The following is a 15,819-nucleotide window of genomic DNA, read 5'->3' as shown; positions in this document are numbered from 1 at the left end:
TTCAACACTTGCCCAACAAAACGGATGTTCAAGCCACAGCCCCTTCTCCGGCAGGTAACGAAACTGCAAATAGAGTGCGACGGCGCCAGCGAAGAAGGAACCTTGAGAACCTTGGAAGTGAAAAAGGAGCCACGACGAAGGCTAACCGCTGGCAAGCTCGCCAGAAGCGGGCCAGAGAGATTCGCTGGTCGAATCTTTGGTGTCCGACCAGGTCAAGTAGGGGCGAGCTTTGTTTTTTGTCTCAGCTGGAAGATGACGATGATGGGTTCGGGGGTTTTTGGGGGGGGGTTGACAAAAATGAAGACCAAGGAGGAGTTGGTTGGTTGGAGACGGCGAGACAAGTGCAGAAGCAGGCAGGGAGGGCGGTGAAGCGCCAGGGTTGCTCCCGAGTCCCGCTGTGGCAGGCGGCAGAATCAGGAACGTCGCTGTCGGGAATCCCAACTTTTCCGTCGCCTTGATTGGCTGGACGGCAGGCAAGATCCTGCGATTGCAGACCCTGGCGATTGCGACGGTTAACAAAGGTGCATCGTCAATGTCTGAATCAGCCTCATCCTGGCCGGGGATAAAGCTTCGATTTTCCGTGCTTTCGTCAAGTACTTGGAGATGAAGAGCTGCAGGAGCAGCGCCTCAGATAGCCCGAGATAAAAAAGGACAAGAAATGTTCATCCTGGTAAAGTTGCTCTCCTGGCCGCGCCTCAGCCTCGACAAACGACGACTAATGAACGACCGGCCGGAGTAAAAAAAAAAAAAAAAAAAGACCAAGATTGCAGACCTGGTGCAGATCGCGCCGGAAGACTTTTCCAAGCACAGCATCGTCGCCATCGAGGACAACATCAATGCCAAATATTCCAACAAGGTAACGGCCCGAGACAACCTCGTCTCCCACGGCTGCCACGCCGCTGCTGACACCGGGCTCTCTCAGGTCATCCAGAAGATTGGGCTCTGCATATGCTTATACGATGTCCTTTGGTCGTCGGAGGGACTGATAGGCCATGGCACCGGTCTTGTCAATGTCAACGGTAAGCCTGCGCCTGCTGTCGATTTCCGATTGCCGATCTCCGATCTCCTCAACGCATGGAACCTCCTGACCCCTGTCCAGTTGAATTCCGCATGGTCGTGTTCCGACCGTTCAAGGGAGAAGTCATGTTGGGCCGCATCAGGAGCTCTACACCGGCAGGTATCAATCTCAGAACGGATTTTTTCGACGACATTTTCGTACCCTTCGAGGAGCTGCCACAAGGGGCAGAATAGTGAGTCTTGGGTGTCCCTCTAACTCGTTACCCTTTCAAGGTGCTTGGATGCGTGCTGACAAGCAGTGTAACAGCAACCATGGCGAACAGCTGTGGATTTGGAATCTCGATGGCGATGATGGTGATCGACTCTTCTACGATAACCATGAAATGGTGCGTTTTCAGGTCATTGACGAAGAGTGGCACGACCAGACGCCTGCTGGACCGACGCAGGCTGAAGATGCTCCAGCCAAGACGCCATACAAGGTGAAGGGCAGTATGGCCCGCGAAGGTCTGGGCGTGTGTCTGTGGTGGGATGGAGCTTGATGGGTCTTTTTCGGAGGTGATGCAGCAAATCGAGCAAATCAAGCCTTGGAGTGAACAAGGGTATATGTACCTGTCCTGTACAAAGCTTGCTTCCATTTTTTTTGCCATTTTTTTTTTTTAGTCCTTAGTCTACTTGGGATGAATCTACGACTTGATACCCTCGAGAAGACGATCCTCAACATGGTCCAGGACCGAATAGTGCTCTATGACAGCCAGATTCTCCGCCTCAGCCTTGAACTGCTTATCCGGGTCCTGGCCCGGCCCACCCATGGGGTTCACGGGCATCTGCTGCGCGGCCATTTGCTGCGCCATTTGGCTCGCCGCTGAGAAAAGGGGGCGGACGGTTAGCTCGTGCATGCCGATGTGAAGTGGGAGAGTCTCGAAAAAAGGAACATACCGTTATCGCTCCCGAGGAGGAAGACATAGACAAACTGCAAGCCGAAGATGCAGAGGAAATACCAGCTGATGCTGGACATCCAGCGAGGGTCCATGTCCTTGGTCTGCACTCCCGCCTGCAACATGCTCTTGAACTTGATGGTGATGGGAAAAGGCAGTTTCACTACGAGGAACTTGCGGTCAGTCTCGACAACAACAAAACACAAGCAAGCAAGCTTCAGCCTCGGGGGCGGGGGGGGGGGGGGGGGGGGTAGTGGGGAGGAGAAAATAAAATCGTACTGATGACGTAACCGCTGAAGAAGGCGTTGATCCAGCTCATGATGAGCGTGTTGGGAATAATCATGGCCATGTTGTTCTTCATCATGCCCATCATGCCCTCCATCTGGCTGGGGTCGCTGAGCGGATTGGCGGGCGGCTGGCCCTGGCGATCCGGCTCCTTGAGGAAAGCGCCCGACTCGTACCCAGCGCTCAGATGGTCGCGGCGGCTCTCAAACGCCTTTTGCGAAAGGACATGGTGGTTGGTTCGCAGGGCGACGCCGCGGGCAAGCGCACGCTGCTCCCGCATGCTCTTGGCGTCGAGCTTCTTCGGCGCCGTGGCCATCAGAACGGAGGCGTAGTGGCGGAGCACGCCGGTGAGAATCATGACGACGGTGATGGGTATCAGGATCCAGTAGCTGCCGGGCCTTGTCAGTACGGGTGGCGATGGTGGAAGAGGCCCTTCGCAGAGAAGAGGGGGGGGCTGTTGTTGGCCTGCAACGTACAACAGCTGGGGATCCCGGTGAAGGGTCTGCGCGGGGAGTTGCGCCATGACGAGCGGGTTGGAGGCACTCGAGCCCCTCGGGGGAAGTCGCTGCGAGACAGACTTGGTTTGTCGTGTCTGGGGGGGAGGGGGGAGGGTGTGCCGCTCGTTTGCTGGCGATTTGACGGGGGGCGTGGAGTCGAGAGGGCCAGGGAATTGGGAATTCGGGAAGCTGTTGTTGTTGGGCTTTGGGAAGCTTGGACGGAGCTTCGTTGTGCCGTTGCCGGCCTGGGCAAGCTTCCCGGCTCCCCGAGTGCTCCTCTCCAGCCCCACAACCAAGGTGCCCAGCCAGCTTGGAAGGGACACCTGTGACTTAGTTGGGAGTTGCTGGCTGACACGTCTCGTCTGTTTGTAAAAAGCACCAGCTTCTCTCCAGTCATCATATATAGTCCGCATATAGTCCGCATCGTCTCCAGCCGTTGACCCGCAGGCATGGCGACCGAAAAGATCAGTCTCTACAACCTCGCAGGTGCGTCGGCCGTTTCCACCATAACCCCCCCCCCCGCGCTGGCGCAGGGCTGAAAAGGCTAACCTTGGAAGGCTCCCAGACCTCAAGAACACTTCTGACGATGCTCTCCCCAACTACCTCAACTCGCTCCGATTCAAGCAGTCCCACCGCCTCATGGACGTGAGGCTGGCTCTTGGCTACGGCGCTTTCGCCATTGCGGCAGCCTGCTTCGGATGGGACTACAAGTTCGGCTGGGACAGCACCAAGTACTACACCGCCGCGGCGGTAGCCCTCTACGCCTTGGTCAATGGATTCCTCACCTTTTGGATGTTGCGCGTGGAAAGGGGAACCGTGTACCAAGGCGCAGCACCGACGGGGGAAAAAGTAAGTCGCTGGTTCCTTGTGGGGGGGGAGGGGGCCTGCGCCCTTTGTTTGTTGTTTCTGTGGATCGCTGACGGCGGAAACGGCTTGCAGGTCACAGTACGAAGCAGGACCAAGAAAAACGACCCCACGTACTACCTCACCATTGACGTCGAGGGGGCTTCCGGCAAGCCTCAGTCCATCGAGACGTCCGGATCCTTTGCGGCTTGGTTCGACGAAACGGGCCGCTTTGTTGCCAGGCCGTTCCAGGAGTTCCTTGCCTCAGCTGTACCTGCCATTGGCAAGCAGGACCCGGCCAAAGTGAAAAGCGTGGCGCAGGATATGCTTGGCGCGAACCCGGAGCTTCTGGACGCTGTGTTGGCGTCGGGGGTGAGTGGCGGAGGCGAGGCGACGTCGACGTCGACGGCAGCCGAGACGGCCGAGAAGAAGGGCCAGCGAAGAAAGAACTGAGTGTGGCGGGAACATGTCAAGTTGAGAGTGGGAGTCACACATTCGAGCCAATGGCGCGCTGTCATAAGGCTGTCAGTCTACGTAGCGTCGTGCGCATGTTTTTTTTTTTTTTTTTTTTTTTTTTTTTTTGTTTGGCACACCATGAAAGTTGTCCAGTTAGCTCGACGCTTTGACCATATTCCTCGGGTGAATATATATAACCGAAAAAAAAAAAAAAAAAGAGAAAGGGCCAGTGTGTGTGTATACCAGGAGTTTTGCGGTTCAAAACCAGCCGAGTATTCAAAATCACTCTCGTGTCTCGCTCGTTTCAGGGTGGCATGAAGGCGTAACGCGACAGTCCCATGTCTCTGTCGAGGGCTATTCGCACAAAAATCTCTCTCAAGTTGGTTTCAACAAGCGCTTCCTGCTGTCGTGTAGTCGTGGATCCATGCAATTCCGAGATGATGCCATGCCGCCAACTCCTCCCATGCTCAGCTTCAGCAACACTCTCTACTTCACATCTGCCCATGCGCCGCGCGCCAAACGCGCCGTGCTTCTGAGCTCACGCACCTTATGGCCACATGCTGTTGACAGGTCCCTTTGAACTTGAGGCTCGTACGCCAGCAGATGCCGCGGTTCAAACATTCGCGGCAAGCCACCCACGATTTCCAAAGCCAGCTTGCCGCAGCCAGCCTGCACCTCCAAGCTGTCGGTAACGTCGGCAGCATCCGTCGGCAGCCGCTCCGGACGGCCATCAAACGAAGCCGTCCTCCCTGTGAATACACTGGTGCAAATCTTGATCAGGCCGGGAATGTGGGCTTCCACCTTGTCGGACGACTCGACAAGGATGCTCTTAACGGCTTGCAAAGCTACCAAGACGTACAACCCGGTCCCAAGGTTCTGGGCGACGACAATGGCAATGCGCAGGATTTTCGCCGCATCTTCTTCCCAGACGGAAAAGCCCACATGTTTTATCATCAGGAGGACGGCTATGCTGAAGTTGGCCCTGATCGGAGCATCTGTGATTGTGGAATCGTTACCGACGGCGACTTCCAGCATGGGCTTGATCAATCCGATATACACCCTTTGAAGCCACAAGAGCCTCACGACTGCGAAGCTTTCCTTGGTCAGCAGTTTTTGAGGAGCAACAATGGTTTCCAGTCCTCTTGCCAGTCGGGATCCGAATGCCGCATTGTTGGGGGCTGTTTGCAGTATCTGTAGGATCCTTTGCACCCTGCTACCGCTGTGCCTTCTAAGCAGCCCCCCCAGCAGTGCAAACAAGGACAGGCTGAGTCCAAGGCTATGCGTTGGCGAATCCGAGGTGTGAAGATTGCGGAGAGCGTCGTCCAAACTCCTCTCCAGGTCAGTCATCACCGAGTCCAGCGTCTCGATGCTGTACTTATTTGCCAAAACTGCCAGGATGGCTCTTCTGGCCGGACTTGAATCAGACTCAGTTGGTGCGTCTTCAAAAATGATTTGCTGCGCTACGCCCATGTCGTACTGTCACCACGGTTAGCAGGGGGCCCATGGAGAAGGAAGAAAAAAAGTGAGTCGGGAAAAAAAAAAGAAAGCAAAAAGAAAAGCATACAAGTTTGGCTACTCTGGAGGGTCTGAGGGCTCCCAGAATCCCCAACGACAGGACATTCAAAGGACTGTTGGTCAGCCAGTGCCACGATGTCGCTGAAGTGTTAACTTCCATCTCGCGGAAGAGGTTCAGCGCGGGTTTTTCTACCTCCAAGAGGGCTTGTTGCGATTCATTCATCTCGTGAACAGCAAAACCTGCCAACTCCGATAACAGGTAGAGATACTGGCGCTCATATTCCGGCTCGGATGCCGTAAAATCGTCGCTCAATACAAGCTGACTGCTGACAGGGCCTTTTCGGGTAGCTTGTTTGTAAAACAATCCAGCAATGTGAAAGCAAATGAGGAGAGCATCGCTACGAGCTTCTGCAATGGAGCCGAATGATGGCGGCATTGCTGTCGAACTGACCTCACCCGGACTCCCGAGTGCTGCAATTTCAGGGTATTTGATGCCGATATCAGCAAGTGACGGCTCACCCTCGCCCTGATCGGCTGCAGCATCCTTTTCTAAGCAAGCGTCATTGAAGTGCCGCGCAGCTGTGTGAATACCCACGACTAGGAAACACCAGATCTTTGGGCTCGTCTTGTGGCCGATGGCGACAAAGAGCTCGGCAGCGAAAGCATGCACGAGCTCCAGAAAGCGTTTCATGGTCTCCGCAGCATTGTCTGATACTGCAGAACAGCCTACATAAGCGAGAAAAGGCCCAAGAGATTGGATTGTCTCCAGCGATTGTCGGTCGAGATTTGCGATGGAGTGGCGTAGACTTGACATGCCTTTGACTACCAATGGGTGGAAGCCTTGAGGAAAGGCCCGGATACTGCGCTGCAGTGCTTTGGTTGCTTCATTTCCGAGGTCATCTGAGCCACTGCGACGAGCTTCGTCGTGCCAAGATTGCGTTGCAATGGCAAACATTGCTTCGCAGATCTCGAAGCAGGTCGAGCCGGAAATCAACAGACCGAGGTGTTGGCCGGATACTGCTTCTGCAGACAAGGATCTCATCTTTCTCTGACCTATCAAAGCTCCAACTCCTTGCACTGCTTCTGCTGACAGTCTGAAGTCTTCGTCCAACGCATCTGGCTTAGAAGCAGACGCAAGAGGCGCTTTGTAGACATCCTCGTACAACGTGGTGAAGATGCTGTCAACTGCAGCAAAATCACCCGTATCGGGCTCTGACATTTCCTCATTGGTAAGCAAAAGCCGAGTTTCCAGTATGATGCGTAGAATCTTGAGAAGATTGAGGGTGTGAGTGGGTGATTTAGGATGGCGTAGATTTTCTTTAACATGCGTGACTGCTGGTGCGACCATGAGCACGAAGGTGGTTGAACTGGCGCTGAGGACGCCGACAAGTAGACGACCAGCCGAGGTGGTGTACATGGGAGTCGCCAAGTCGGCCACACAATCCCTGGTAACGGTCAAGGTGTAGTCTCGCAGGTCGTCTCCGGTCAACCGGGTGGCAAGGGTTTTAAGGACTTCGAGAGTAGCCCATATTGAGTCTTCGATTTCGCCGTTCCTAACCTCATACTTCAGACTGGTCCAGATCCTGTTGGTATAAGGCGCAATGGACTCGACGGAATGTTGGTATTCCTCCAGACAAGCTTTGATTGTTCGGAGAATATCGACCTAGAGGACCCTCGTAAGCGCGCGATACCAGACCGGTGCGGTGGAGAGAAAAACTAACCTTGACGTTGACAGTGACTCCATCACCTTGGTCAAGTTTGCCAATGAGAAAAGGAAGAGTAAGCGAGGCCAGAGCGTGGGTCGATGAGAAGCATTTCCGAAGCTGGAGCTTGAGCTCTTCGGGAGTAACGCCGCTTTGGGCAGTGCGCGGCAGCGTAATAGGAAAGTATGCCTTGAAAGCGCCATAAACTTCTTCAAGCGTTTCCGCAGACGGCGAATACCCCGATAAGAATATGCGAAGAATGTCGAACCACACCATCAGACAGTCGGGATCCCGTTCGCTTCCGCAAAGACGCACAAGGCCTTTCATGAACGGTGCATCATCACCGTCACGCAGTCTCAGGTCCTTTACCACGGCAGGGTTCTGGATGAGAGACCTCATCAGCTCGTACACCGCGAGCCGCGACTGCGGCAGTTGCCTTGGGAAGTCGTCATTCAACTTGCTTATCTTCTCAATGATGCCATGTCCGCTCTTGGGGTCGAATGACTTCATGGCAATGATTCGCGAGAGCGCATTCGCGGAGGCTAGAATCCCGGCTTTGTGATCGACATCAAACATGGAGCCGAAGAAAGCAACCAGTAGATTGACTAGATTCATGTAAGGAAAGAGAACATGGTTGGTTTTCGGCTCCTCAAAGCGTCGTACCTTGACTGGGTTTCAGTGTCTCGAGATTGAGGTAGAACAGAGTTTGGGATAAGAATTCCAATGCTGTTCAGAGTCAGCTTTCTGAGCCAGCGGCTGATGAGTCCGATGTCAACTCACACTTGGCTCTGGAAGTCCAATCTGGGGTGTCGCCAGCATCCTGCATCACATCATTGTCTTGATTCGCGGACATCCATGGCTGCACTGACTCGACCCAACGAGCGACAGGGTTAGAACTCGTGGCTGCCGTTTCGATTTCTGCGAGCATTCCATTTCTCTAATCAGTACAGGAACAGAATTTCCTTCAGTTCGTAGAACGAGCATACCCTTTGCAGCCCGCAGCGCAATACGAGCGGACTCGGCCTTGTCGTCTTGGAGAACAAACTCGACGGCGAGCTGCCTAAAATCAGCCATGGTTATAACTGTAGGCTTCGGGTCTCGTTTATTCCCAGCTGCATAGCTCCTAGATTGGCCCTCGATTTTCGGGGATGACCAGGCGAGGGATGACGCCTCAGACGCCAAGGCAACGGCTTGGCAATCGGTGGAAAAGGAAGGATGACAATTTGAAAGTTTGCCCTCGACTTCGCCCGACGTCGGGATATCTCTGATGGTGGGGGTCAATCGCCCCTACGTCGCCGTGACGGGGGGTTTGGGGGGGGTTTGGGGGGGGGGGGGGTCCAACTACAAACCAGCTACGGAGTGAGTAGCTTAGGTTAGGTACATGTATGTACCTACATACAGTACACGTACTGTACCTACCTGCTACAAGAGCAAACAAATGTCGTTTCCTATCCAAGGCCTCATCCCAGACTCGGCTTTCGCGGCGCCCGTCAAAAGCTTCTGCCTGGCTTATACATTCAGTCCCCGCCATGCCAGGCATCAGAATTCCGACCCTTCGCCAGTTGACAACGACTTGTCCCTTGACATCGGCGCAATGCCTCCACACCCAGCGGCGCTGGGCTCAAGTGCACGACGTCCGATTCCTCGCGACCAGACAGCCCTCACAGGCAGTCCTCGAAAAGTACAGGGAGAAGCTCGACCGAAAAGCCCGGAAAGAAGGGCTGGGCGGCATCGATGCCCTCAAATCCGCCTATGCCGACCGCATCGCCGCTGAGCGCAAGAAGGGTGCCATCGAGCATCCCATCCCCCCAATCCCCCAAGCACCAGACACTCCCGTCTCCCAGCCCAACCGGGGACCTGTTCCGTCGCAAAGGGAGCAGCCCTGCGCAGACGAGCCTCCAGCCTCCTCGGCTGCCGCACCTCCCGGCACGCGCGGCAAAGTAGCCGCGATACGGTCACTGGATGACTTGGTCGACGTCGCCAAGATCCGCGAGCTGCCCGAGAAGGAACTGACCGCGGTCTGGCGGCTGCGCCACGCCGGTGCGCCGCAGAAGCTGTGCGCCGTCATCCCGGCCAGCTGCTACAAGGCAATGGAGGAGATGGCGCGGAAGTCTCCTCGGTTCGTGCTGCCGGTTCCGCACGAGAGTCAAGGCGCCGAGATTCACTTCCTGCAGTGGACATTCGACGCTGCTTCCCAGACCAGCACCGTTCTTTTCACCCAGCTGGCCGAGTTCAAAGCAAGGGGGGAGTTTGCGCAACCTCATACCACCGTCACGCATCATTTGGACTTGGTCCATGACAAGGGCCTCGTCTTGATGCAGGGGCAGACTATGGAGGGCCGGGGTGTGTCCCCCGAGCATGCCAGGTGGTTGGTAATGTGCCTGCAGCGATTCTACGGTGCCTGGGACGGCGCTGTCGCGGAAATTGACCCTTTGAGGAAAGAACGAGCTCTTGAGCGGAGGAAGCTGGTCGAGTGGTTTGCCAACGGCGACGCGAGATTTAGCGTGGAGAAGCTCTTGGAGGAAGCTGAGAGAATGGGGTAAACACTTGGATGCTGTTGTTTTGCACGATAATGTATACTCTATCCACGACAAACGGGCGAAGCACTGGACGTGTGGCGCCGTCAGAACTCGCCAACATGGGAAACAAAGCGTACGTCAGTCGTCCTACCCAATCTCTACAGCTTCGCCTTAGTGTCCATACCCTCTTCCCTCACGACCTGATCCTTCAACACCCTTCTCAGGATCTTGCCGCTCTGCGATTTGGGGATCTCCCTGACGAATTTGACGCCACCACGCAACCTCTTCGGTGGACCGACCCTCTCCCCCAGCCAGCTAGCAATGTCTTGCGCCAGTTCATCTGTCTCCTTGACGTCAGGCCGAACCACGACATAAGCCCTCGGGACTTCGGTGTGCTGCTCATTGTCCCACACGCCAATAACGCAGGCGTCGTCGACGTCCTCGCGACCGAGGAGCTTAGCTTCAAGTTCAGCAGGGGCTACTTGGAAGCCCTCTAATTGGACAAGTTCAGTACATGTTTTTCTCCTTTTCCGTTCATAACAACAGCCGGCATGTGTAAAAACAGACGGGAGAGAGGCGACAGCACGTACTATATTTGATGAGTTCCTTCATGCGATCTGTGATGTAGAAATGGCCCCGTTTACAGGCGTGTCCAATATCGCCAGTCCTGAACCAGCCGTCTTGCGTGAAAGTCTCCTTGTTCAGATCAGGCCTGTTCCAGTAACCGTTGAAGACGTTGGGGCCTTTGAGGAGGATTTCGCCATCCTGAAGGAGGGGTACCAAAAGCAAAAAGAATAGCATTAGCGAGAATATACGCGGTTCGATCTGAAGAAAATATGGAGCCAGAGTATGAAAGATGGCTTGAAAGAGAAACGAAAGGAGCCGTTGTCGTTCATCAAAACATACCTGGCCACGTGGTAGCTCTTTGCCATCCAAGTCAACAATCTTGGCCTCCATGTGTGGCAAGAGTCGTCCTACGGAGCCCTGAAACTTCCACCATTCATCAACCAGCTGCAAGTGCGTTGTTGGACTCGTTTCCGACAAGCCGTAGCCCTGCTTGACGCCGATCTTCAGTCTTTTCCAAACTGCCTCGACGAGATCCACACCCAACGGCGCAGCACCAGAGTTGATCCACCGAAGGGACGTCAGGTCGTACTTGTCCACTATGGGATGCTTTCCAAGTGCGAGCACAATCGGTGGAGGGACATACATGAAGGTGATGGCATGCTTTTCAACGAGTTGGCAAGCTTTTTCGAGCTCGAACCTGGGCAGAACTACCATCGTGGAGCCGGTTTTTATCGTCATGTTGAGGGAAATGGAAATGCCCTAGAATTGTTGCTCGTTAAATTCGAAGAAGGGAAGCACAAAAATAAAGAAAAAAGCACTCTTGTCAAGCTCAGACAGAATCCTGGCTTACGTAAATATGGAAAAAGGGCAGCACGCCTAGATGGCGATCAGAATCCCAGTTGAGGGTTTTGGAATCCAATCGAGAGAACTGATAGGCATTGGCGACGACGTTGTAATGCGTAAGCATGACTCCCTTGGGCAAGCCAGTAGTTCCCTATCAACAGTGTTGGATTAGCCCTTGGTTTGTCTTGGTGCTGCTTTTTGAAGCAGTTGGAGCCGGGTGAAGGCATACGGAACTGTAAATCAAGTACGCCAAGTCCTTTTTTGGATCCAGATCCGCCTTTGCGGGCTGGATCCAAGCGCCCTTGGCCGTGATATCGGTCCAGTGCCTATGCTTTCCAGCCTCATCCTTCCCGTCGCCGATAAGAATTACCCTCTCCAGAGGTATTCCGCTCTTCCGTGCGGCCTGGACCGCGACTGCCAGGAATGGTTTTTGCGTAACTAACGCCGTAGCTTTCGAGTCGGTGAGCTGCCGCGCCAGCTCGTCCACCGTATAGGTAGGGTTTACAGGACTGGCGACTCCGCCCGCCCAGTGGAGGCCACAGGTCACAATGGGTATATCGATGCAGTTCGATGAGAAAAACCCGAGAACATCACCCTTGTTCAATTTGAAAATGTGCTTGAGACCTTTTCCAAAGTCGATGGAGCGCTGCTTGATATCACTGTACGTGTATGAGCGGTCTGTGTCACCATCGACCAGAAGAACTAGTGACAACACAGCTTGTTAACACAACATTTCCCATCCGTTTTCTTTCTTCTGTTCTCCACGTCGTTCGGCGATGGGATCCAACTCAAGGGCCACAAACCATGATTATCCGGATACTCTTTTGCCTCAGGCGCGGCAAAGTACATGGCCCAGGTATCAATGATGGGGATGTCCACCGTCCATTCTGAAATTATCGGCATCCTGCCTGTGGATTCTCAAAAGGTGGTTTGATATCCTCGTTTCAAAATGAAGCTTAACTGGGGAATGCTGGGATGCAGGGAAGCTGGGAATTGAAATCGCCAGTAAGAGGGTCGCCGAGGGGGGGCGGGTTGAGATATGCTCACGCGTTCCGTACATTCAGGCCTTGCAGGAGCGAGGTGGTTTTGATACCTACCTGGTCATCACAAATAGGACGAAGACGGAGGCGGAGTAGGTCGTAGTAGAGACCGACCCTGCTTGGAGGTCAGTCAGCGTAGAGCCGTAGTGACGAGTCTGACGACGCAAATCCATAATCCTGGGCGCCGTCGCCACCCTGCACAAAGGAGAGCACCAAAGTCATTGGACAAAGGCAATACGACCCTGCATCCTGCGTCCCGGATCCTCCGCTCCCCTTACCCCTTGGTGCGATAAGCCAGCATCCACAGAGCCGAAGTCGGGGGTGCAGTTGGATGATTGACGGACAAGCGTGATGCAACGGGATGGGCGCTGGGTTAAGACATGACTATGGTTCTCCCATCGAGACCTCGGGAATCTGTCCATGCCGTTAGGGAATGAGTAATGCAAGATCGGACAGCACTTGGCGGAGGGAGGGAGGCTGAGAACGTGCAGTGTGCAGTCGGACTGTACAGAAGAAAATTGTGCTCCCGTAAAGAACATTGAAAGATCCTTGAAGCCACATTGCACCTACCGCAATTGTGCTTTGGTGCTTACGCCTCAACTGGCATTGACAGGCACATGGAGATTTCTCCCACGTTGTTTCGCAATTGCCGTGGCCTGCCATCTGGACCAATTTCATCTTGATCAGAGGTCTTGCACTTGCAGTCTTTGGCTGTTTAATGCTCTGCTGACTTGATGCAGTTGTCTTGCTAAAGTGTGAAATTAAAGTATGATAAGGCGCGTCTCATCTAATTCCGATGCTGGCATCAACGAACTTGAACAACCAGCCATGCCGATGCCTGCCTGGGTGTGTAAAGGCGGCAGTTGCAAATAGAACATGGTGTGAAAACTGCGGGGGAAAAAAAAATAAAATAAAAATAAAAAGAAAGGAATAAGAATATAAAATTAAAATAAAAAAAAAATAACCACAAAATAAGCTTCCCGTCTAGCTAAACTGCTCGCTGCAAAGTCGGCGTGACTTGCATATTCGGTCAAATACCACCAGAAACCACACCAGACACTACATTAGTTCCCACTCATCTTATCAAACCCTACCCCTTGATGAGGTCCATGCAGGTACACCTTCGCATCCTTCTGGTACCCTGCATCTATCTCGGACGTGGCATGTCTTCCAGAGCACTTCCCGGATCTCGTAAAAGACTTGCTCCGCGGCATCAATGGCCCAGAGGATATCCAAATGTTCGTATTCGTCAATCACCTTGCTATGCACCAGCTGCACATGCGGCTCTCGTCCACTTTCGAATCGCCTCAGTAGCCGCTGCCCGTCTACCAATCGGTCTTTGCCGCACACCCACATGGCGAATGGTGGAACTTGCTCGTTATACCACCAAGTACTAGCAACATTGTCTCCCGTCCGAGAACTATCCCTACCCATGTTGTTCAGATATGGCATGTCAGCTTTGGCTTCAATGGCCGGCTCCATGAAAGTTTCCACAGACGTCTTGACTGCAACGTCATCTCTTCGTTCCTCATACTCAACGACTTCGCCGGCGAAGAGGATGCATCTGTGTCTTGCAAACCCATCTTGGCCCAGCCACCATTGCATGGCTTCCGCACTCACGTAAACGGGGGCGAATTGGAACAGCCTATCTCTTAATTCCCGGTCCCATCGCAAATCGGACCATTTAAAAAGGAACGAGAATACTCTGTACCCCAACCATGCGTATATCCTAGGATTCAAAAGGGACTGCATCTGCAATATCAGTGGTATAAAGGCGTGGATGCCAAAAGTCATCTGGAACATGAATGCTGGAATTTGTCGCATGAATCGGAGACACATCCTGTCGACGAGCGGCCCTGCATACGCTGCTGGTGCCAACGCGCAAAAGACCGATAGCTTCTCTCCAAGTTCAGGTCGTTGATCCTTGGCCAACGCTATCAATGTCTCCGCTGAACCCTGTGAATGGCAGATCAAGCCAAGCTTATCGATCCCAGTTTCAGCAAGGACCCGAGATACTAAAGCGGGCAGGTCAAAGGTGGCCATATGCCGAATTGTCCAAGACCACATTCGCGGATCTGAAGAGGAAAAAGTTTTGTGGTTAGGCAAAGGCCCGCACCGATTGTTCCCCAGCCAAACATCGAACCCAGATTTGCAAAGCCAAAAAGCCAAAGAGTCATCGTCATTGCAGCAATACGCGCCAGAACTTTGCAGGAGGCCAGGTAGTAGGAGTACTGGGAATTTCGGTTTCCGAATCTGAGGCTTCAAGACTTTGCGGGGGACTTTCTCTCCATTGACGCCAGCATCTGCTTCGGACGCATCCTGAACCAGGTATTCTTTGGGATCGTAGACATGCCAGAGGCTTATGACGAAGTCATCCTCAGTACAAACATGAAACATGTCAACTTCAAGCCCCACGCGTTTCGCGTAGTACCCGACGTCGCAGAGCAGTCGATCTTTGCCACCTTCTGTGGGAGGATAATCGTCTGCGGTACCTTCTTGGTCACCGCCAATATTTTCAGCAGATTCATAATGCTCCCATGCTCTCTGCTTTTCTCGTCGAGTGTCAGCTCTTCTGCATTCCTCTTCATAAAAGGGTCGAAGCGTGTTGATATCCCGAAATGTCAGAATATATATGACTTTCTTAGCCAATGTTGGAATGCTCGTTATGAGGGCCGCCACAACAACAACCGCCAGAAACGTCGAACTTAGAACAAAGGCCGATGTTCTGAAAAAGAGGGCTCGGAAGGGAGATGGGAAAGATGGTGGCCCGCGTACTCTCAACGGAGGACACAGAGGCTTGCTAGCGAGTGCTGCCATCGTCCCCAGCTCGTCCTGTTGCATAGACTTCTCATTCGTATCAGACTGCGCTTCCTTCTCCACCTGTCCTTCTCGTCCAAATCGTGCATAGCGTACGTCGGCACCAGGGCCTATGGCATTTTCGACCGAGTTGTGGCCGATTTCCCGGTGCGAATTGGGTTCGGAATCATGAACCTGAGGTGAAGCCTGCGTCGACATCCCCGACAAGCAACATTTATCGTGAGACGTCTGAGAGCACAGACCGCTTGCAACAGGCTCGTCTTGACCAGCAGTAAGGCTTGATCGGGTTGCGGCGGTTGCGGCATCGTCCTGGAGAATTTCTGCGCCAGCCTCGATCTGACTGGGAGTTTGCTTTCCTTCGCAAACCTGCGACTGGAAAGCTGGCAGGGTTCGCGCCATGTCTGCTCAGCTCCTAGTACTAGAGTTTTGGCTTCCGAAATGCTTCAACTCTCCATCATTAACATGAACACGGCCGGCATATCGACCGTTGAGGCGAATCCTGATATAATCTAAACATTAAACATATGAACGCGCGTCGCCAAAATCATCTATTATTCCATTACATCCCTGGCGGGCGAGATCAAAGTTGCTTGGTCTTGATCTGAGGCACGGAATCAAGGCGGTTCGGGTATTGCTAAAAGGAGAAACGATCAGTTGCCCTGGTCAGACATGTGAAAATCAGCTTCGCCATAGTCACACGGATCCGCAGAGGAAGCGTGTACCTTTATAAAATGTCTAAACAGTCTATAGATGCATTCGCAAAAAGATAAAGAAAAGACGTC

The 15,819-nt window shown here is 53.5% G+C and overlaps 7 protein-coding genes across 7 annotated transcripts; 3 read left to right on the top strand and 4 right to left on the bottom strand.

The window, feature by feature from the left end:
- Window positions 1-658: 658 nt before the first annotated feature.
- On the top strand, window positions 659-1,556 carry UV8b_06604 (uncharacterized protein; the record flags this gene model as incomplete). Its single annotated transcript, XM_043144101.1, has 5 exons — window positions 659-670; window positions 758-856; window positions 923-1,019; window positions 1,100-1,250; window positions 1,325-1,556. 5 exons carry the CDS (start codon window positions 659-661, stop codon window positions 1,554-1,556), a joined length of 591 nt encoding a protein of 196 aa, XP_043000036.1.
- Window positions 1,557-1,700: 144 nt separating this feature from the next.
- Window positions 1,701-2,760, bottom strand: UV8b_06603 (uncharacterized protein; the record flags this gene model as incomplete). Its single annotated transcript, XM_043144100.1, has 4 exons — window positions 1,701-1,879; window positions 1,954-2,115; window positions 2,232-2,626; window positions 2,714-2,760. The coding sequence occupies 4 exons, from the start codon at window positions 2,758-2,760 to the stop codon at window positions 1,701-1,703; spliced, it is 783 nt and encodes a 260-aa protein (XP_043000035.1).
- Window positions 2,761-3,183: 423 nt separating this feature from the next.
- Window positions 3,184-4,030, top strand: UV8b_06602 (uncharacterized protein; the record flags this gene model as incomplete). Its single annotated transcript, XM_043144099.1, has 3 exons — window positions 3,184-3,220; window positions 3,300-3,583; window positions 3,674-4,030. The coding sequence occupies 3 exons, from the start codon at window positions 3,184-3,186 to the stop codon at window positions 4,028-4,030; spliced, it is 678 nt and encodes a 225-aa protein (XP_043000034.1).
- A 307-nt stretch (window positions 4,031-4,337) lies between these two features.
- Window positions 4,338-8,325, bottom strand: UV8b_06601 (uncharacterized protein; the record flags this gene model as incomplete). Its single annotated transcript, XM_043144098.1, has 7 exons — window positions 4,338-4,436; window positions 4,580-5,509; window positions 5,598-7,211; window positions 7,270-7,856; window positions 7,915-7,977; window positions 8,032-8,169; window positions 8,238-8,325. 7 exons carry the CDS (start codon window positions 8,323-8,325, stop codon window positions 4,338-4,340), a joined length of 3,519 nt encoding a protein of 1,172 aa, XP_043000033.1.
- A 455-nt stretch (window positions 8,326-8,780) lies between these two features.
- Window positions 8,781-9,794, top strand: UV8b_06600 (uncharacterized protein; the record flags this gene model as incomplete). The annotated part of the gene is made up of 1 exon (XM_043144097.1): window positions 8,781-9,794. The coding sequence occupies one exon, from the start codon at window positions 8,781-8,783 to the stop codon at window positions 9,792-9,794; it is 1,014 nt and encodes a 337-aa protein (XP_043000032.1).
- A 134-nt stretch (window positions 9,795-9,928) lies between these two features.
- On the bottom strand, window positions 9,929-12,083 carry UV8b_06599 (uncharacterized protein; the record flags this gene model as incomplete). The annotated part of the gene is made up of 6 exons (XM_043144096.1): window positions 9,929-10,263; window positions 10,361-10,535; window positions 10,677-11,096; window positions 11,188-11,331; window positions 11,410-11,882; window positions 11,984-12,083. The coding sequence occupies 6 exons, from the start codon at window positions 12,081-12,083 to the stop codon at window positions 9,929-9,931; spliced, it is 1,647 nt and encodes a 548-aa protein (XP_043000031.1).
- Window positions 12,084-12,604: 521 nt separating this feature from the next.
- Window positions 12,605-15,436, bottom strand: UV8b_06598 (uncharacterized protein; the record flags this gene model as incomplete). The annotated part of the gene is made up of 3 exons (XM_043144095.1): window positions 12,605-12,634; window positions 12,791-12,820; window positions 13,340-15,436. 3 exons carry the CDS (start codon window positions 15,434-15,436, stop codon window positions 12,605-12,607), a joined length of 2,157 nt encoding a protein of 718 aa, XP_043000030.1.
- Between the last annotated feature and the right edge of the window lie 383 nt (window positions 15,437-15,819).

Source organism: Ustilaginoidea virens, chromosome 5, assembly GCF_000687475.1.
Source record: "Ustilaginoidea virens chromosome 5, complete sequence".
In the NCBI taxonomy this organism is placed as follows: domain Eukaryota; kingdom Fungi; phylum Ascomycota; class Sordariomycetes; order Hypocreales; family Clavicipitaceae; genus Ustilaginoidea; species Ustilaginoidea virens.
The sequence above is the reverse complement of the archived record's forward strand: the minus strand, read 5'-3'. Positions and strand labels throughout refer to the sequence as shown.